Source organism: Piliocolobus tephrosceles, chromosome 10 (genome assembly GCF_002776525.5).
Source record: "Piliocolobus tephrosceles isolate RC106 chromosome 10, ASM277652v3, whole genome shotgun sequence".
NCBI classification, from domain to species: Eukaryota; Metazoa; Chordata; class Mammalia; order Primates; family Cercopithecidae; genus Piliocolobus; species Piliocolobus tephrosceles.
In genome coordinates, this window is record NC_045443.1 from 106536308 (window position 1) to 106557637 (window position 21330).

The 21330-nt window shown below is 44.8% G+C and overlaps 1 protein-coding gene across 1 annotated transcript in view; it reads right to left on the bottom strand.

Annotated features, from left to right (window-relative positions):
* The window catches only part of SVOP (SV2 related protein), a 102888-nt gene extending 85436 nt beyond the window's left edge, over positions 1–17452 (bottom strand). The window contains exon 1 of the mRNA XM_023199050.2: positions 17046–17452. Within this exon, the coding sequence (XP_023054818.1) occupies positions 17046–17080 (35 nt within the window). The 5' untranslated portion in view covers positions 17081–17452. The remainder of the gene's footprint in view (positions 1–17045) is intronic.
* Positions 17453–21330: the final 3878 nt, after the last annotated feature.

The window sequence follows — 21330 nt, forward strand, 5'->3', positions numbered from 1 at the left end:
TTTATTTTATTTTATTTTATTTTATTTTATTTTATTTTATTTTATTTGAGATGGAGTTTCACTCTGTCACCCAGGCTGGAGTGTAGGGGCACAATTTTGGCTCACTCCAACCTCCGTCTCCCGGGTTCTAGCGATTCTCCTCCCTCAGCCCCCCAAGTAGCTGGGATTACAGGCATCCGCCACCACACCCGGCTAATTTTTGTATTTTTAGTAGAGACGGGGTTTCACCATGTTGGCCAGCCTGGTCAATATCTCCTGACTTCAAGTGATCTGCCTGACTTCAAGAGATCCAATCTCGGCCTCCCAAAGTGCTGAGATTACAGGCGTGAGCCACTGCGCTCAGCCAGGTATTTTAAGTAGGGAAGTTTTCTCTTTTCATCTGGGCTTCTGGAGTTTTATCCCTTGAGTTCAGACTATCAGAGTTCAAGCTGTCAGACTGAAAAGGAAGTTTAAGCTGTGATTATCTGTGGGTGGCATTCAGAGTTGGAGAGGTGGTCCGCCAGAATAGATAAGAGAGCCCAACTCTGGCAAACAGACTGACTTGGGTTTGAATGCCCTACCCACACCATTCAGTACCTGTGTGACCCTGGGTAGGTTAATGTGTTTCTCTGAGCCTCAGTCTCCTCACCTACAAAATGGAAATGGTAATCCCTACCTCACAGGGTAGCCATGGAGATCAAAGGAGTCTATGTATCGAGAGCATCTGGTAGAGCCTAGCAGCACCATTCGGTATTTCCATAAGCATCTATTGAGGGCTGACTTATGCTGAGTGCTGGGGTCCAGTGGAGGATGAAATTGACATGGTACCGCGAGAAGTGGATGCTCTGGTTGGCAAGGCGGCTAATATACAAGTAAACAAACACATCATTATAGATTTGCAAAGGAAATATATCTTGAGGAGGAAGTAAACCTGGTGCCAAGTGGGGACAACAATGGTACCCAAGGAACCCTCATGCCCTAGAAGGTGGGTGCCATTGCTGTCCCCACTTTACAGATGAGAAAACTGAGGCCTAAAGCAAAAAAGTGAGTGATCAGAAAAGACCTCCCCAAGGAGAGATCAAGGGGACCAAGACGGTCCCACACAAGTAAGGGAGGAGTAGAGAGAACAGCTAGTGCAAAGGTCTGGAGGTGGGACCAGGGAACATAGGTCAGAGAGACAGCTGGCATCACACAGAGCCCTGAAGGTCACAGTGAGGATTTTCTGTGTTGTCCTAAGACCAGTGGGATGCCATGGAGGGGTTTCAAGTAGTAGTGAGATGGTGGAAGATGATCAGAGTTGAGTTTTGAGGTCACTTGGCACATTCTCCCACAAGAGGATGAATCAATGGAGGAAAGCGGGTTGCTTTGTTTTGTTTGAGACAGTCTCGCTCTTGTTGCCCAGGCTGGAGTGCAGTGGCACATTCTTGGCTCACTGCAACTTCCCACTGCCAGATTCAAGAGATTCTCCTGGCTCAACCTCCTGAGTAGCTGGGATTACAGCTGCCTGCCACCACACCCAGCTAATTTTTGTATTTTTAGTAGAGATGGAGTTTCATCATGTTGGCCAGGATGGTCTCAAACTCCTGAACTCAGGTGATCCACCTGCCTCAGCCTCCCAAAGTGCTGGGATTGCAGGCATGACCCACTGTGCCCACCCCAGAAAGCATTTTTTAAATATAGGTTTTAATATTATTTAGGTATGGCAAGGCTGAGAGATTATGAGATGTGAGCCTTTGGCAAGATATACTCTGTCATACTTACAGATCTCAAGAAGAAGGGGCACGCCACACTATAAGGGGCACACACGGCAACCCCCTGGTTTGTCAGGAGGCAGAGGTAATAGAAGGAGAACGTGAGCAAGAGCCTTTATTGTGATTTCCCAGGAAAGAAATGGGTAAGGCAGAGGCTGCAGGCTTGGGATTGGTTCGTTTGAATAATTTCATCCTTCTCTGGAGCATAGGGGCTGTCCTTAATTGTCTCATGCCTGTTTCTGGGGTGATGAGGGCAGGTAGATGTGGCCTGGAGTCTGGGAGCTGGATAAAGAAGGCGGCTGGAGAGACATGAGGCTCTGGCTTGATTGGTTTGTATATCAAAAGCATGCTGGCAGGTGAGCTGTTTGCTATTTCTAGGAATTAGTTAACTCTGAGAGGGGTAAGTCCCTCCAGGGCCAGCAAGGCTCCAAGATGTTGAAGCATCAGAATATAAACAATCAAAGGTTGCCGGGAGCGGTGGCTCACTCCTGTAATCCCAGCACTTTGGGAGACCGAGGTGGGCAGATCACTAGGTCAGGAGATCGAGACCATCCTGGCTAACATGGTGAAACCCCATCTCTACTAAAAATACAAAAAATTAGCCAGGCGTGGTGGCGGGCACCTGAGTCCCAGTTGCTCAGGAGGCTGAGGCAGGAGAATGGAGTCAACCCTGGAGGCGGAGCTTGCAGTAAGCCAAGATCGTGCCACTGCACTCCAGCCTGGGTGACAGAGCCAGACTCCATCTCAAAAAAAAAAAAAAAATCAAAGGCCTGGTTAATACAAAAAGATGACTGAGGAGGAGTCGGGGAGGCCAGGAAGGAAGCTGTGTGGCCAGTGGGAGAAGAGGTGCTGGTGGTTTGGATTGAGGGGTTGGAGAAGGGGAGGGCTGAGACTTTTGTTAAATATTCACCCCTTTCTCCCCAGCTCTGCCAAATAGTACAAATAGTATAAGAAGACATCTTCATAGGGAGGCTCATCTGCCAATGGAAGGCAGGGTTGCATCATCTTGTTTGGGGAACTTGATAAAAAACACTGATAACCAGTATCCCTCAGCTTTGTCCCAGATACCCTGATGATGTGGCACTGGGCATCTTTGGAGTCTGAAACTTATCAACAAATGTAGTTAGATGCTGTGCACTTGGAGCAGCAAAGACTGCCAAGGTCACTAACATATGGACTTGCTTTGTCTCCTTCAAGACAAGACCTGGGGCACTCCCTGAGCTGTAGGATTTAAGAAGAGTCTTCCCAGGAAATGAACCTCTGTCTTCAAATATTTAAGGCTCTGACCTATGAAAGAAGGTGCTTCTCAACCATAATCCTAAGGACAGAGCTTGAACTTCTGGGTATAAGAAAGAAGGAAGCAGATCTCAACTCAATATAAAGAGGAGCCTTATCAGGCAGAGCAGTCCAGAGATGAAAACGGCTGCTTCAGGAGGTAGTGGGCTCCCTCTCTTGAGAGTCATTGCAGCAGAGGCAGGTGTCCATGTGATTGGCTCAGGAGTCATGATATTTAATATTTATGCATTACTTCAGCATGCCAGGTCCAAGCCTGAATGTTATAAACTATCTTATGTAATACACTCAACAATCATAACAGGGAAGTATTATTAATAACTCTAGTTTCAGCCAGGCACAGTGGCTCACGCTTATAATCCCAACACTTGGGATGCTGAGGTGGGAGGATCACTTGAGCCCAGGAGTTCGAGACCAACCTGGGCAACATGGCAAGACCATGTCTATACAAAAAATTAAAAAATTAGCTGACCATGGTGGTATGCACCTGTGGTCTCAGCTACTGGGGAGGCTGAGGTGGGAGGATCACTTGAGCCCAGGAGGTCGAGATTGCAGTGAGCTATGATTGCAACACTGCACTCCAGCCAGGGTGACAGAGTGAGACCCTGTCTCAAAAAAAAAAAAATCTCCAGTTTACAGACAAATAAACTGAGGCTAATAAACCAATAAACCAATGGTTCCAGGTCTCCTAGATAATATGCAGTGTACTAGGACCCTGGCTCAAGTAGCTCCAAAACCCATGATCTTACCCAGTCAGCCAAAGCTTCTGTACCTGAAGCCAAGAATACCCCTGTGGAACTGATTAAAATGCTGATTCCTGGGCCTTACTCTAGACCTACTAATGCTTTTGCATCTCTACAGAGTGGGGCCCAAGAACCTGAATTTTAATCAGATGATGGCAGCCACAGAAGTCTGAAAGTCACCATCTGATGCCTGCCTGCTCTGAATTAGGGAGACAAGGTGTGAGGGGTTGGACGTGATGACCTTGAAGTTTCCTTCATTTCTGAAGTCTATAATTAATGGAAATTTTAGTTCTCTGTGGATTTTATTTATTTGCATTTTTTTGCCACCCCCATCAGCCTGAATAGCAATGAGCTTCTTCCTAGGATAGCAGATGACTTGCTTATATCCTGGACAAAAGGTAATGATAAAAAATAAATCATAGTTAGCATTCATGAAGCCTTTACCAGGGGCTGATAGCTCTGCTAAGCACATTATAAGCATCATCTCAAGGAACCCTCATGCCCTAGGAGGTGGGTGCCATTGCTGTCCCCACTTCACAGATGATAAAACTGAGGCCTAAAGAAAAACAAGGAACTTGCCCAAGATCACCTACCAAGTTAGCCAGAAAGTCAGGATCCAAAACCAGCTCTGCCTGAGTTGAGCACACACACACTTACTCATTCTCTGACATGGCCTGTGCAGAGAGGAGAGGGTTACTCTTCCTCCTGGAGGACCAAAATGCCTGTGCTGCAACTTTCAGGGTCATTTGTCTTTGTAACTTTTCCCCTTTTTTTTTTTTTTTTTTGTGATATAGAGTCTCGCTCTGTCGCCCAGGCTGGAGTGCACTGGCATGATCTCCGCTCACTGCAGCGTCTGCCTCCGGGGTTCAAGAGATTCTCATTCTTCAGCCTCCCGAGTAGCTGGGATTACAGGCGCGAGCCACAACACCTGGCTAATTTTTGTATTTTTAGTAGAGACAGGGTTTTGCCATGTTGGCCAGGCTGGTCTCAAACTCCTGACCGCAGATAATCAGCCTGCCTTGGCCTCCCAAAAAGCTGAGATTACAGGCGTGAGCCACCGCTTCCGGCCTTGTCTTTGTAACTTATTTATTGACTCATTCATTTAACAACCATACAGAGGGGCCCCTCTCTGTGTCAGATTTGAGTTCTTGCCCCCATGGAACTTCGAGCCTTTTACCAAAGTTACCCTGAGCATTGCAGAAGATGTACACGTTGTTAAGGGAACATGTATAGGGTGCCAGCATGACTCAAGTCAGAGGAGTGAGGCTTAAAGAGAAATCTGAAGATACTATAGAAATGAGTGACTGCCTCCTGGATTGAAGCGATTCTCCTGCCTCGGCCTCCTGAGTAGCTGGGATTACAGGTATCCGCCACAATGCCGAGCTAATTTTTGTAAAAAGAGATGGCCAGGCTGGTCTCGAACTCCTGACCTCGAGTGATCCACTCGCTTCGGCCTCCCAAACTGCTGGGCTTACAGGTGTGAGCCATGGCACCCAGCCCTATAGCAGTGGTTTTCACCCGGGGCAATTTAGTCTCCCATGAGCATCGGCAATGTCTAGAGACAGCTTTGATGGTCACAACTGGTGGGAGTGAGAGTGACATCTGGTGGGTAGAGGAGGCCAGAAATGCTGCTAAATATCCTACAATGCATACGACAGTCCCCTACTACAAAGTATTGTCTGATCTAAAACGTGAATAGTGTAGAGGCTGAGAAACCCTGGCTTAAAGAGTGAATGAGATACTATTAATGGGTAGCTCCAAAGTCCAGCACTTTGGAAAGCTGAGGCGGGAGGACTGCTTGAGCGCAGGAGTTCAAGGGCTGCAGTGAGCCATGATCGTGCCACTGCACTCCAGCCTTGGCAACAGAGAGAGACCCTGTCTCAAAAAAAAAAAAAAATTAATCAAATAAATAAGTTAATAAATACACCAGAATAACTGTCATGATCCAGGCTGGTGCCAGGCACATTCATTCAGACAACTGAGAATCAGTCTTGTAGAGCTGAAAATGCCCTCAAAGGTGACCTGGGCACCCCCTTGTGTCTCAAGGAAGTTACATAAATTGCCCAAGATCACATAATCAATCACATGCAAATCTGCCTAACTCTTTTAGACAGTCCAGAGAAGAGTTTAGCTGGGGCTGTAAAGCCACTGTCTAGGCCAGTGAGCCCTGGAATAATCCTCCCTAAGACCCAAGGCCACCTGAACCAAGGCCTCTTTTCAAGGAGACTTTCTTTCTTTGGCCTCCAGAGTGTTGTGGTTTTCGTTCTGTTTTGTTTTTCTGGGTCTCACTTTGTCGCCCAGGCTAGAGTGCAGTGGTGCAATCATAGCTCACTGCAATCTCAGCCTTCCAGGCTTAATTGATCTTTCTGCCTCAGCCTCCCAAGCAGCTGTCACCACAGGCACCACACCCAGATAATTTTTTTAGAGAGGGGGGTCTTGCTACGTTGCCCAGGCGGATCTCAAACTCCTGAGCTCAACTGATTCTCCTGCCTTGGCCTCCCAAAGTGCTGGGATTATAGACAAGAGCCACTGCACCCAGCCCAGACTGTTCCCCTTAAGTCACTGAAACATACGTTCCTCAGAGGTGAAGCTGGCTGGCACAAAAGGTAGGTGTGAGCAGCTTTGAGTATGAGGCTTTTTGTTTTGTTTTTTGAGGCAGAGTCTCGCTCTGTTGTCCAGGCTGGAGTGCAGTGGCATGATCTCGGCTCACTTCAACCTCCGCCTCCCGGGTTCAAGCGATTTTCGTGCCTCAGCCTCCCGAGTAGCTGGGATTACTGGCCCGCACCACCACGCCTGGCTAATTTTTGTGTTTTTAATAGAGATAGGGTTTCACCATGTTGGTCAGGCTGGTCTCGAACTCCTGACCTCAAGAGATCCTCCCGCCTTGACCCCCGCCAAAGTGCTGGGATTATAGACAAGGGCCACTGCAGCTGGCCCAGACTATTCCCCTTAAGTCATTGAAACACACGTTCCTTAAGTGAAGCTGGCTGGCATAAAATGTAAACATTTTTGAAATGAAGGGGTGTGAGCAGCTTCGAGTGTGAGGGTTTTTTTCGTTTGTTTGTTTTTTGAGATGGAGCCTCACTCTGTCACCCAGGCAGTGCAGTGGCACGATCTCGGCTCACTGAAAGCTCTGCCTCCTCGGTTCACGCCATTCTCCTGCCTCAGCCTCCTGAGTAGCTGGGATTACAGGTGCCTGCCCGCACACGCCTGGCTAATATTTTGTATTTTTAGTAGAGACGGAGTTTCACTGTGTTAGCCAGGATGGTCTCGATCTCCTGACCTTGTGATCCACCCGCCTCGAGCTCCCAAAGCGCTGGGATTACAGGCATGGGCCACCATGCCCAGCCAAGTGTGAGGTTTTAAAGGCCGTGGTGGGTTCCCTTGGAGGATGCCCAGGCTATTACAATAACTCCCTACTTTTTGCCTGAAGTGGGTGATGATGATGCCCTATCTCTCCTCCTTGTCCGGGGATCCTCCCTCTGTTTTGGCCCCACTCGGTATCAGGGGGATGGGAGCCAGCAGGAAGTCTCATGTGTGCCTTTGCCACTTCCTCTTGTCCTGTGTCTCTATGCAGAGATCTTCTCAGTTAGAGGAACCAGAACCTGCTTCTAGCTTCTCCCCTAGAACTCAAACACAAATCCTTACCTGGTTTAACATGGGCTCGAAGAGCTTACCTGGGACAATTTCAATAGCAATAGTCATATAATCATTGCAGCATTATTCACAATCGCCAACCTATGGAATCTACCTCAGTGTCCACCAAGAGATAATGGATCAAGAAAATGTGGTATATACACAATGAAATACCATTCAGCCTTAAGAGAGAAGAAAATCCACTCATTTGCAACAACATGAATGAACCTGGAGGACATTGTGTTAAGTGAAATAAGCCAGGCACAGAAAGACAAATACTGCATGATCTCACTTACATGTGGAATCTAAAAAAGTTAAACTCATAGAAGCAGAGAGTAGAATGGTGATTACCAGGAGCTTGGTAGGGGCTTGGAGGAATTAGGGAGTTGCTGCAGGTAAAAAAAATTCAGTTAGGCTGGGCACAGTGGCTCATGCCTCTAATCCCAGGCCAAGGCAGGCAGATCACCTGAGGTCAGGAGTTCGAGACCAGCCTGGCTGACATGGCAAAACCCCGTATCTACCAAAAATATAAAAATTAGCCAGGTGCAGTGGCGGGTGCCTATAATCCCAGCTACTCAGGAGGCTGAGGCAGGAGATTCGCTTGAGCCTGGGAAGCAGAGGCTGCGGTGAGCCGAGATCATGCCACTGTACTCCAGCCTGGGCAACAGAGTGAGACTGTCTCAGGAAAAAAAAAAAAAAAAAAAAATCAGTTAGACAAGAGAAATAGGTTCAAGAGATCTGTTGTACAACACAGAAATTATAGTTAATAACAATTTAGAGTACTGTATACTTAAAAATTGCTAAGAAAAGAGATTTTAAGTGTACCCACCACAAAAAAAGATGTGAGATGATGCATATGTTAATTAGCTTGATTTAGTCATTTCACAATTACACATATTTCAGAACAACATGTTCTGTACCATACATATGTAATTTTTATTTGTCAATTTAACATTTTTTAAATATTAAATAAAAATTTTTTTTCATGTAATCAGTAACTCAAACTGCTGTTCTCCCAACCTCCCTGATTTCGTCTAAGAAAATGAGGAAATACGGCCAGGTATGTGGTTCAAGCCTGTAATCCCAGCACTTTGGGAGGCCAAAGCAGGTGGATTGTTTGAGCCCAGAAGTTTGAGACCAGCCTGGACAACATAGCGAAACCCCGTCTCTACCAAAAATACAAAAAATTAGCCAGGTGTGGTGTCATGTGCCTGTAGTCCAAGCTACTCGGGAGGTTGAGGTGAAAGAATCAGCTGAGCCCAGGAGGTTGAGACTGCAGTGAGCCATGATTGTGCCACTGCACTCGAGCCTGGGCAACTGGAGTGAGAGCCTGTCTCAAAAAAGGAATATGAGGAAGCAGAAAGTAGATGTGAAGAAACAAAGCTCGTCTTTCCAGTTAGACTGGGCTACACAGCTGCTAAAACTTAATAGTGGCCCTACTGTCAGGGAAAATAATACAGCCAATGGACAGATTTTTCTGGTTTTTCATTCTTGGAGCTTTCCTAATCATTTGGCCTGTCTATATTGGTCTATGCTGGAATCCAGTAGTAGGTGAAACTGACAGCAATATCCCACACACTTGAGATACATCAGACCCCACCCTTGTGAAACTCTCACAAAGGAAGGCAAACACTAAACAATAAATAAGCAAATTATAGAGTTTATTAGCAGATAATATGTGCTATGAATAAAAGAAAAAGGAGAACATGGTGTTGGAGGATAGAGGAAGAAGGCTGTAGCTTTTTTTCAATTGTGATTAAATGCACATAACATCAAACTTACCATCTTACCTTTTTTTTTTTTCTGAGACAGAGTCTCACTCTGTCACACAGGCTGGAGTGCAGTAACACGATCTTTGATTACTGCAACCTCCACCTCCCAGGTTCAAGTGATTTTCATGCCTCAGCCTCCTGAGTAGCTGAGATTATAGGTGCACACTGCCACACCTGGCTAATTTTTGCATTTTTAGTAGAGACGATTTTCGCCTTGTTGGCCAGGCTGGTCTCAAACTTCTGGCCTCAAGTGATCTACCTGCCTCAGCCTCCCAAATTGCTGGTATTACAGGCATGAGCCAGTGCGCCTGGCCCAATCTTAACCATTTTTAAGTATACAGTTCTCTGTCATTAAGCATGTTCACATTGTTGTACAATCATCACCACCATCCATCTGCAGAACTCTTTGCATTTTGCAAAATTTAAATTTAAATTCAGTTCCATTAAACACCAACTCCCCATTCCCTCTCCCCCAACCACCACCAAGTTCCTGGAACCACCATTTTACTTTCTGTCTGTATGGATCTGACTGCTCTAGGCACCTCATATAAGTGAGATCGTACTGTATTTGTCTTTTTGTGCTGCTTTGCTTGCACAGTGTCTGCAAGCTTCATCTGCATTGTAGGACTGTCCACATTTCCTTCTCTCTCTCTTTTTTTTTCAGACGGAGTCCCACTCTGTTGCCCAGGCTGGAGTGCGGTGGCACAAGCTCGGCTCATTGCAACCTCCGTCTCTCAGGTTCAAGCGATTCTCGTGTCTCAGCCTCCCGAGTAGCTGGGATTACAGGTGCATGCCACCACACACCTGGCTAATTTTTGCATTTTTAGTAGAGATGGGGTTTCACCATGTTGGCCAGGCTGGTCTTGAACTCCTGAACTCAAGTGATCCACCTGCCCTGGCCTTCCAAATTGCTGGGATTACAGGCGTGAGCCACTGCGCCTGGCCCAAATCTCCTTCCTTTTTAAGGCTGAATAATACTCCAAATGTGGATAGACCACATTTTGTTTCTCGAAAATTGCTAAGAGAGGAGATTTTAGCAATATTGCACAATGGAATATTATTCATCCATCCCTCAGTCCATGGGCACGGGTTGTTTTCATGTTTGGCTATAGTGAATAATGCTGCTGTGAACATGGAAGTACAAACATCTTTTCAACACCCTGCTTCCCATTATTTTGCATCTATAACCAGAAGTGGAATTACTGGGTCACATGGCATTATTCTTTTTTAAGTTTTTATTATACTTTAAGTTCTAGGGTACATGTGCACAACATGCAGGTTTGTTACATATGTATACATGTGCCACATTGGTGTGCTGCACCCATTAACTCCTCATTCATATTAGGTATATCTCCTAATGCTATCCCTCCCCCGCTCCCCCTACCCCATGACAGTCCCTGGTGTGTGATGTTCTCTTTCCTGTGTCCAAGTGATCTCATTGTTCAGTTCCCACCTATAAGTGGGAACATGTGGTGTTTAGTTTTCTGTTCTTGCAATAGTTTGCTCAGAATGATGGTTTCCAGCTGCATCCATGTCCCTACAAAGGACATGAACTCATCCTTTTTTATGGTTGCATAGTATTCCATGGTGTATGTGTGCCACATTTGTAGCAAAGACCCAAATGTCCATCAATGACAAATGGCATTATTTTTATTTTTACATTTGAGGAACTGCCATACTGTTTTCCATAATGGCTACACTATTTTATATTTCACCAACAGTGTGCGAAAGTTCCAATTTCACCATATCCTCACCAACACTTGTTATTTTCTAATTTTTTTGGTCTTTCCTTCTTTTTGAGACAGGGTCACATTCTGTCACCCAGGCTGGAGTGTGGTGCCACATTCGTAGCTCACTGCAGCCTCAAATCCCTGAGCTCAAGCAATCTTCCCTCCTCAGCCTCCCAAGTAGCTGGGACTACAGGTACACACAACCATGGCTGGCTGGTTTTTCAAAATTTTTGCTAGAGACGGGGTCTTGCTTTGTTTCCCAGGCTGGTCTCACAGCTCTTGGCTTCTAGCAGTCCTCCTGCACTGGTCTCCCAAAGTGCTGAGATTACGGGCTTGAGCCACAACACCCAACTCAGGTATTTTTTATTTTGATAGTAGCCATCCTAATGGGTGTATGAGAGGGCTGCAAATTTAAAGAGAGTTATTGGGGTAAGCTTTGGTGAGAAGGTGGCATTTGAGACTTGATGAGGGTGAAGCAGGTATCTTGGAGAAGAGCTTTCTAGGGGGTGGATCCTGAGGCAGGAGCCTGGCTGGCATGGATGAGGAACAGCAGGGAAGCAGCAGCATGAATGTGTAGGATAGTGAAAGAGACGAGGTGAGATGGGAACAATGGGAGAGTTTTGAGCCAAGGACAGACATGATCTGACTTTTAAAGAATCCTTTTGGCCGCTGGGTTGAGAATGGGCTATAGGGAGGCAAGAGTAGGAGTGGGAAAACCAGCACAGACATCATTGCAATCAATCCCAGTGAGAGAGGATGGAGACTTGAACCAGGGGATCGCAGCAGAATGGGTGAGAGCCTGCATGTCAGTTGAAGGCAGGACCAAAGGATTTCCTGGTGGGCTGAAAGTGAAATGGAGCCAGGCGTGGTGGCTCATGCCTGTAATCCCAGCACTTTGGGGGGCCAAGGCGGAAGGGTCACTTGGAGCCAGGTGACCAGCCTGGCCAACATGGCAAAACCCCATCTCTACAAAAAATTCAAAAATTAGCTGGGCATGGTGGTGCGTGCCTGTAATCCCAGCTACAGGGGTGGCAATGATAATCGCTTGAACCTGGGAGACGGAGGTTGCAGTGAGCTGAGATCATGCCACTGCACTCTAGCCTGGGTGACAGAGCGAGACTCTGTCTCAACAACAACAACAACAACAACAAAAGTGAAATGGGAGGAAGAGAGGAGTCTAACTTGACTCCAAAGTTTCTGGCCAAATGGGACAAATGGAATTGTCATCAACTGAGATGGCGGAGGCTGAAAGAGGAGCAGGTGGAGGACGGACGAAGAATTCAAGTTCAGACATGTGCTGTCACACCACACCAGACATCTTTTAGTGTTTTGCACAGGTGACTGTGGCTTCCAGGCACTCCTACTACTTTTCTTTTTTGAGATAAGTTGGAAGATCAGGGAAACCAATGCAGAGTGGAGGAAAAATAATACCAGCACCATGAATCGAGCCCATACTCAAAGCCAGGCACTGTGCTGAGAGCTTCCCAGTGATTATCTCCCGGATCCTTACAACAGCCCTGCAGGTATTATCACTTTCCAACTTCACAGATAGGCACTCAGCCTTGGGGAGAAGGCTTTGGCCCGAGGCCACCCAGATAGGGCCAGAGGCAGAGTCTGAACCCAGGTCTGCCTGAGTCAGTTTCCACATTTTTACCTCTGCTATTGATTAAAACCAGCAGAAGCCAGAGGCAGATTCATTAAAATGGTGGACCCAACTCAATCTTGAAAGACAGGGTTCATAAGAAAGGAGAGAGTAGATTCAGCAAATGCAGGATGACATCCCAACTTCTTGTCATATACTACAAGACCCTGGATGGCCTGCTGTTGTCCTCAGCAGTTTTCCCCCAAGTCACTTGTTCATTAATGATCTATTGGCCGATTTTGAGACACACCAAGCTTTTTTCCCAATTCAGGGCTTTTACCCATACAGTTTCTTCTTCCTGGAATGCTCTTAATCCTTTCTCTTTTTCCTGAAATCATATCTGCAGAGGATCAGGTCAAATGTCACTTCCTCAGGGAAGCCTTCCCTGATACCTCCTCCCAGCTAAAACTAGTCTCCTTATACATACCCCGCATTCGTTCTTATTTATTTATTTATTTATTTGAGACAGGATCTCACTCTGTCACTCAGGCTGGAGTGCAGTGTCACAATCATGGCTCACTGCAGCCTTGACCTCCTAGGCTCAAGCAATCCTCCTGCCTCAGCCTCCCTAATAGTGGGGCCACAGGCATGAGCAACTAGACCTGGCTAATTAAGAAAAATTTTTTTTAGTAGAAACAGGTCTTAATATATTCCCCAGGCTTGCACTAATTCTTGATAGCACTTAAAAGAGTTCTCATAATTATTTGCAATGATGTGTTCAGTGTCCTCCCTCCTACCAAACCAGTGCTGTCCAATAGAACTTTCTCCAATTATGGAAATGTCCTAGATCAGGGTCCCCAGTCCCTGGGCTGAGGACCCATAATTGTCTCTGGCCTGTTAGGAACCGGGCTGCACGGTGAGCCGTGGATGAGCGCGCATTACCACCTGAGTTCCGCCTCCTGTCAATCAGCAGCAGCATTAGATTCTCATAGGAGCATAAACCCTATTGTGAACTGAACACGCAAGGGGTCTAGGTTGCAGGCTCCTTATGAGAATCTAATGCTTGAAGGTCTGAGGTGGAACAGTTTCATCCTGAAACCCCAACCCCATCCCCCTACCTAACCACCCCTGTCCATGGAAAAATGTTTTCCAAGAAACCAGTCCCTGATGCCAAAATGTTGGGGACTGCTGGCCTACACATATGCTTTCCAATATAGTAGCCACTAGCCACATGTAGCTATTGAGCATTTGAAATGTAGTTAGTATGACTGAGGGACAGATTTTTTTAAATTTTACATTGTGTGTGTGTGTGTGTGTGTGTGTGTATACACATATTTTTGAGACGGAGTCTCACTGTATTGCCCAGGCTGGAGTGCGGTGGCATAGTCTCTGCTCACTACAACCTCTGCCTCCCAGATTCAAGTGATTCTCCTGCCTCAGCCTCTGAAATAGCTGGGATGTGCTACCATGCCCGACTAATTTTTTTGTATTTTTAGTAGAGACAGCGTTTCACCATGTTGGTCAGGCTGGTCTCAAACTCCTGACCTCAAATGATCCACCCTCCTCAGCCTCCCAAAGTGCTGGGATTGTAAGTGTGAGCCACCGCACCTGGCCACATATTTTATGTTGTATATTATATATACATTTTATGTTGTATATTATACTATATAAATTATTTCATGTACAAACTGCATACTTTAAATTCATTTAAGTTTAAATTTAAATAGCCACATGTAGCTAGTGGCTAAATGTACTATTGGACATTGCAGCTCTAGATTGTGAGTTGCTTAAGCGCAAGAACCATTCTACCTTACTCAGCTGTAGAATCCTTTGTACCTAGGATGGTATCTAAGTAACTCAGTGAATGAATGAATGAATGAATGAATGAATGAATGAATCAATCAATCAATCAATGTCTGCTAACTGGCTTTCAAGAAATCATCCTAGAAAGAACAGACCTAGATAAGTCTGATTTGCACAAGGTCACACAAAAAGGCAGAAATGGATGCAAACTGTTAGTCTCCCAAATCTCCTCTGTGTGGTGCTGTCCCAGAGTGGACAGCATATGAAAAACAATGGTCTTTTGTGGTCTCAAATGAACCACCCCAGAGTTGTGTGAAGGTTCCTTCAAGTGCGAGGAAGGACTGTTTCTTAGACACCCTCACTCCCTTTCCCCATTCCCCAACCATGTAAACTACTTAGTGGCTTATAATCTGCTAACACTTGGCCTCCTGTGGGATTGAGCCTATTCCAAAGTCCACTCTTGCCAACCCTCTACAAGGCACTCTGAATTTTTTTTAGCCATATTGCTCTTGGGAAATCTGCTGCCTGCAATCTGTGCATAATATACGAACGGTGTGGTTTAAAAAACATCTAAATCGTGATTTGTAACCCACTCAGATTCATGTGGCCGTTCCTTTTAGCTTACTCTTTTTTTAGAAATTGAGGTCAACACATTTCAGGGCTAATTTTGACTTCATTCAAATGTCATTTGGGGTTTGCAGATTAAGATTTTGAGGGAGTCCAGTACAGTAAACTTACATATTTTGTTTATATAAATGATTTTTCAGATGCAATAATAATAGCTAATATGCATTGAGTGCTTTGTGTCTGCCCAGCTTTTAGCATACATTATCTCATTTGATCTTCACAATAACCTTATGAATTAAGTACTGTTATGATCCTTATTGTGTAGCTAAGGAAACTGAGTCTCAGAAAGGTTAAGTCACTTGCTTAAAGTCACACAGCCAGGAAGTGGCAGAGTAAGGATTTGAATCCAAGTATGTCTAATTCAACAGATAATGTACTTAGCCAGTACACAATTTGGCCTAACAGATAATATATGTATTTATGCCTATTAAGCACCAGAAAGAATAATTAAGAAAGTTAACTCTGGAGAATAGGACTGGGGTTTGAAAAGAAAGGAGACTTACTCTTTATTCCTGTGATTCTCTTTGAGCTTTATTTACCTTTATTTATTGGTACATTGTATTACATTCCTATAAAAACCTAAATTTTTAAATTTAAATAAGTAAAAACTTCCTATTTTTGCTTTTTTTTAATTAAAGAAGGAATTGTCATGATAATGTCAGGTCTATATACCAGTAGATTAAATATACATGACCCTTTTGCAAAGTGTATATAAACATGAATCTTTGAAAAGTTCACATGGTCTGACATGATTGAAAAATTTATCCCAGGAAAACCAAAGTTCAAATTTCTGATATTAAATTATTTTTTATTTGGGGGTAATGGTTTTATTTTTGAACATGGTATTTATTCACAATAGAAGTTGTATGTTTTCCTTGGGAAATTTGTAATCAGACCTTTACATTTTTATGTACTCTTATATCTACCTCTGAATATTATAACTAAACATGCTCTAGCATTTGTGAAATAATGCTGTATTACATAATCAGATATGCTATTTGTGGATCAATTAGTAAAAACTTTAAAGCAAATTTTAAATTAATTAAAAATTTTAGTGAAAATTAATTTTATGCTGATTGAAAAGTAAACATTACAATCCCCTTCAGTACTCAGAGCCTCAGAGAACTATATCAGTCACACTAAAAGTCACTTGGGAGAATTCCTCAGTAACTTATAGAAAAAATAATCCACCATTTTTAAAGTCAAGAAAATACACACATACTAACTATAATTTACCCTTTCTAACAATCCCAAAGGGAATCTACTCTTACCATTCAAATGGCTAGCGCTTCTAAAAATTAAAACAACTCCCACCCCAGCAATGTTCTTTTTAATGCCCCCCTCTCATACTCTTGGAATTTACTTAACAAATCACTATCTGCTTGAGGTAGGAAAAATCTGTAAGCCCCTCTACAAGACCTGTGTCCTTTCAGTTGCTTGGTATTTCCCCCACATTCTCAGAGCAAATTTGGTTTTTCTTAAAAATCCCCATCCTCAAAGGAGTATATTCCTGATGTTGCAACGGTGAGTCTCACTCTAGCTAGCTGCTACAAAAACCTTTCATTCAGAAGAAGGCAAGAGGTTTCACCGACAGTGCACAGCCCTCTCATTCACACACTTCATAAACAACAGGACTTTGCCCAACCCTCTCCTCTAGGAAGGCATCCCAGTTTTTTATCAACCAGTTTGCAACATCAGTATCATTCCCTTCCAAAAGACCTTGCAGAAAAATTATGGATTTCACAGCATAGGATTAGGGCTGGAAAGGACCGATGTCATTGCATAGACTCACCAATTCTGTCCACATTTCAAAACAGCAGCTAATGCTTTCTTAAAGCTCACATCTCAAAATCCCTTTAGGATTGAGAGCAATTAAAAGGGAAATCATAACCCCCGTGGTTCCCCATAAGGTCCTGACAGATCTGATAAATAGAACTGAGTCAGAGATACAGAGGCTGGGCTGCTGGGGAAGGAAAATGGCTTGTCTCCTCCAGGCCCAATTCCTTCCTCTGAAACAGTTCCCTTTAAATTCAAGAAACCCTGCAGGGATGCACTCCCCAGCCCCCTTGCAGGTTTTCGTTTTTTAAAAGAAAGCCTGTCTGCCTCTTGCTCGCCCCCATGATACTCACGGCAGCTGCCTTAGCTGGAATAAGTCCTCCTCCATGTCCGCGCTGCGCCAGGGCGAGCCCTTCTCATGGCCCTTACATGGTAGTGGTGGATGACGAGCCCCCTGGTTTTCAGCACCGGGATACTGGACAGCACCCGCGCCGCTTCCTCCCTCGAGCAGCAGCTGTTCCGGGAGGGAGCCGCTGGGGACCAGCCCACGAGACAAAGCCGCCGCCGCCAGGAGACCGCGGCGAGAGTGGGCGGAGAAGAGGAGGCGGAGGGCAGAGCGAGCTGCGCGGGGAGAGGGGGCAGGGAGAGCCCTTCTGCTCGTAGGAGTTCACAGGCTTTCTGGCTGATGGTGCATTACTGGGATGCCTGTAGGGCACACCAGTCTGTGAAATGGTTGTCCGGGTACCAATGAGCACCCTTTGGTTGATGATGCCTATCTAAATGTTTATCTGCATGGATTCATTAATGTTATCAGTAGAATACTTTTGAAACCCAGGCTGCCATAACAAATACAGGCATGCATTTAAGTACTGTTTACCAAGCACCTATGTGCCAGGCACAGTAATAGGTACTGGGGGTATGACAGAACAAATTCGACCTGTCATTGTCATCGTGGAGCTAAGGGTCTAGTGAAACGAATCAAGAAAAGAAAAATGTGAGTCAGGTGTGAGAAGACCAACGATCACTCATTCTTTCAACAAGCATTATTGGGTGAATTCTACAGCCCTGACCCTAGGGAATAAAAACATGAATAAAATAAAGTCTCTGCCTTCAAGATCCTAGCTAGCTTAACGGTTCCCCTAGCCCACCTCTCACTAGAATTTCTGACCCTTTTAGAACTTAAACTCCATGAGGTTTCACTGATGTGTCCCAAGTACTAGAACAGGGCTGGCACACAGAAGGTACTCTGTGAATATTTGTTGAATAAATGGTTCTCAATTCAGGCTGCATGTAAGGATTGCCTGGCTCCATTTCAAACCAATTGAACTCAACTCTCTGGAGGTGGAGGCCAAGCCTGGGTATTTTTTTATTTTTTCAATATTTATTTATTCATTTACTTTTGAGACAGGTTCTTGCTCTGTTGTCCAGGCTGGAGTTGTAGTGGCATGATCATGGCTCATTACAGCCCCAACTGCTTGGGCTAAAGCAATCCTTGCACCTGAACCTTCCTAGTAGCTGGATCACAGGCTTACACCAGCATAGCCAGCTAATTTATTTATTGTCGAGATGGGGTCTTGCTTTTTTGCCCAGGGGTCTAGAACTCTTGGACTCAAGCAATCCTTCCATCTTGGCCTCCCAAAATGCTAGGATTATAGATGTGAGTCATTGCACCCAGCCTCAGGGTATTTTTTAAAAGCTCCCCAGCACCATGAAGTGAAAACCCCGATCAAATGTGAACAAATGAAAAGAAAAGCAGAAAAATTATACAACAGAAAGCTACTAAGATGATCCATGATGGCAGCTGGCAAGAGCTATGAGAATGACGATTGAATGGACACTTACAAGGAACTAAAGGAAGAAGGAAACTTTTTTTCTTTTTTTCTTTAATTGTTAACAAACGGTGGGGGAAGTTGGAAGACGGTACAAGGAAACCAATCTGAGAACTGAAAACAATCTCACATCAAATCCATAAAAGGACTTGAAAGTCCAAAATTGAATTGAATGTGTGCCGGGCACCCGGATATGTACTTCACCATGGTCCCCTTGATCTCTGCAATTCTATGAGCAGGTGTGATTTTTATCCTTATTTTGTAAGATGAGGAAACAAGGCTCAGAGAAGGGTAGCCTTGCTTGCACAAGGTCACACAGACAGGAAAGAGTTGATCTGGACTTAAAACCCAGGCAGTCTGTCTCCACAACCTGTACCCTTAAGTGCTAGGCTTTCTCTGAGTGTCTCAAAAGAAACCCTCCATTGTGGGTATAGTAGGAGAAACTGGAATTATTGAAATATTGGATAACTTTAAACAAATCGAATGTTGGGAAAACCAATTATACAGTGGTACTCAAGTTCCAATGTATTATTTATCTAGTAAATATTAATGGAGAAACAACTATGTGTCTGTCACAATGGTAGTTTGAACTTATTCATGGCTCCTTCTCATCTCATACTGGAGTCAGTCACAATTTGTCCTACCCACACTTATTTCTAAAGGAATCTCTCCCCCATCCTTGCTGTGCACTACATTTGGTATCACATGATTCCTGGCCACAGCTGATTGGCTAGGAGGGTGGACACTTATCTAAAGACATCCTGTCCAAACACTTGTCAGTATCCCCATTGTTGCACAGCTGGGAGAGGGAGCTGGACAATCTGGTACCTTTTCAATGATGGTTTCAAATGTCTCTGAAGGTTTTTGCTTTAACTACCCCTCCTTTTCCTTCAATCCTGGTGTCAGGTAGGGCTCTCTAGGGCTCTACGAATATTCATTACTCTTATTCTAAATAGACCCCTTAGAGGTCGGGCGCCCTGGCTCACGCCAGTAATCCCAGCACTCTGGGAGGCCGAGGAGGACGGATCACTTGAGGTCAGGAGTTCCAGACCAGCCTGGCCAACATGGCAAAACCTCGTCTCCACTAAAAATAAGAAAACAGCCAGGTGTGGTGGCACAGACCTCTAGTCCCAGCTACTCGAGAGGCTGAGGCAGGAAAATTGCTTGAAGCTGGGAAGCAGAGGTTGCAATGAGCTGATATCGCGCCACTGCACTCCAGCCTGGGTGACAGAGCAAGACCCTGTCTCAAAAATAAATAAATAAATAAATAGCCCCCTTTTATCATCCTATTTCAGCTTCTACTCATGTGCCTTAATCAGGAATTTTGTTTGTTTGTTTGTTTGTTTGTTTGTTTGTTTTTTAGACAGAGTCTCACTCTGTCACCCAGGCTGGAGCCGTGATCTCGGTTCACTGCTACTTCCGCTTCCTGGATTCAAGCAATTCTCTGCCTCGGCCTCCCAAGTAGCTGGGATTACAGGTGCCCACCATCAAGCTCGGTTAATTTTTTTTTGTATTTTTAGTAAAGATGGGGTTTCACTATCTTGGCCAGGCTGGTCTTGAACTCCTGACCTCGTGATCCACCCACCTTGGCCTCCCAAAGTGCTGGGATTACAGGCATGATCACCACCACGCCTGGCCAATCAGTATTTTTTGATGTTCAACAGAGACCCAGTCAAGTTCCCTTGAGGGAAAAAGGGAGTCTGCAGCCTGGAACTGGAGAGGGGTTAGAACAGGCTCAGTCCTTGGGACTCTCTTCCCAGCTCCACCTCTCCCTGGGTGGGTAACCTTGAGCAGATTGTCTAACTTTCTGTGCTTGTATTTCCTCATCAGAAATACGGGGATCAATAACCATAACTACTTCATAGGGCGGTGGTCAGAATCAAAGATAAAATGGAGGTGAAGGACTACACACTTGGATGGCACATAATAAGTGTTAGCTGTTGCAATGGTTAAGTATTTCATTTCATTTCATTTCATTTCATTTCATTTTATTTTATTTTATTTTTTCAGACAAGGTCTGGCTCTATCATCCAGGCTGAAGTGCGGTGGTGCGATCTCAGCTCATTGCCACCGCCACCTTTCAGGCTCAAGCCATTCTCCCACCTCAGCCTCCCGAATAGTGCAGTAAAATCTGCCTTCAATGTGTGAATGAGCACCATCAAATCAGCTAGAGGCCCAGACAGAACAGAAACAGAGGAAAGGTGAGTTGATCTCTCTCTCCAAGAGTGGTTTCTTCTCCTGCCCTTGGACATCAGAACTGCAGGCTCTCTAGTCTTTAGAAACCAGAACTTACACGTGTGGCCCCCTTGGGTTTTTGCGCTCTTAAATTTGGCCTGAGCCATACTACCAGCATCCCATGGTCTCCAGCTTACAAATGGTCTGTTGTGGAAATTCTCAGCCTCCCTAATTATGTCAGCCAATTCCCCTGATAAATCCCCTCTCATGTATTATATGAGAGATATCTTATCTTTGTATCTATGTAATATATTATATTACATGAAAATATTATTTATCTCATTGGTTTTGTCCATCTGGAGAGCTCTAATACAGTGCTTATCATTATGTTGCTCTCTTCAACCCCTGCCCCCAAATCAATATCTTTTCTACTACCTTAAAATGTTAGCTGGCCTATGAAGGATAAGTAAAAAAGATGGTATTGGGAAAACTAAATCCTCATCAAGTTTATGGAAATCAACAGAACATGTCCAAAATTGAGAAAACAAAAACTAGCCAAATGAGATCTCACATAGAAATTTGCCTGTAGGTACTAAAAGAAGCAGCTAAATAAAAGACTGAGGGTGGGCCGGGC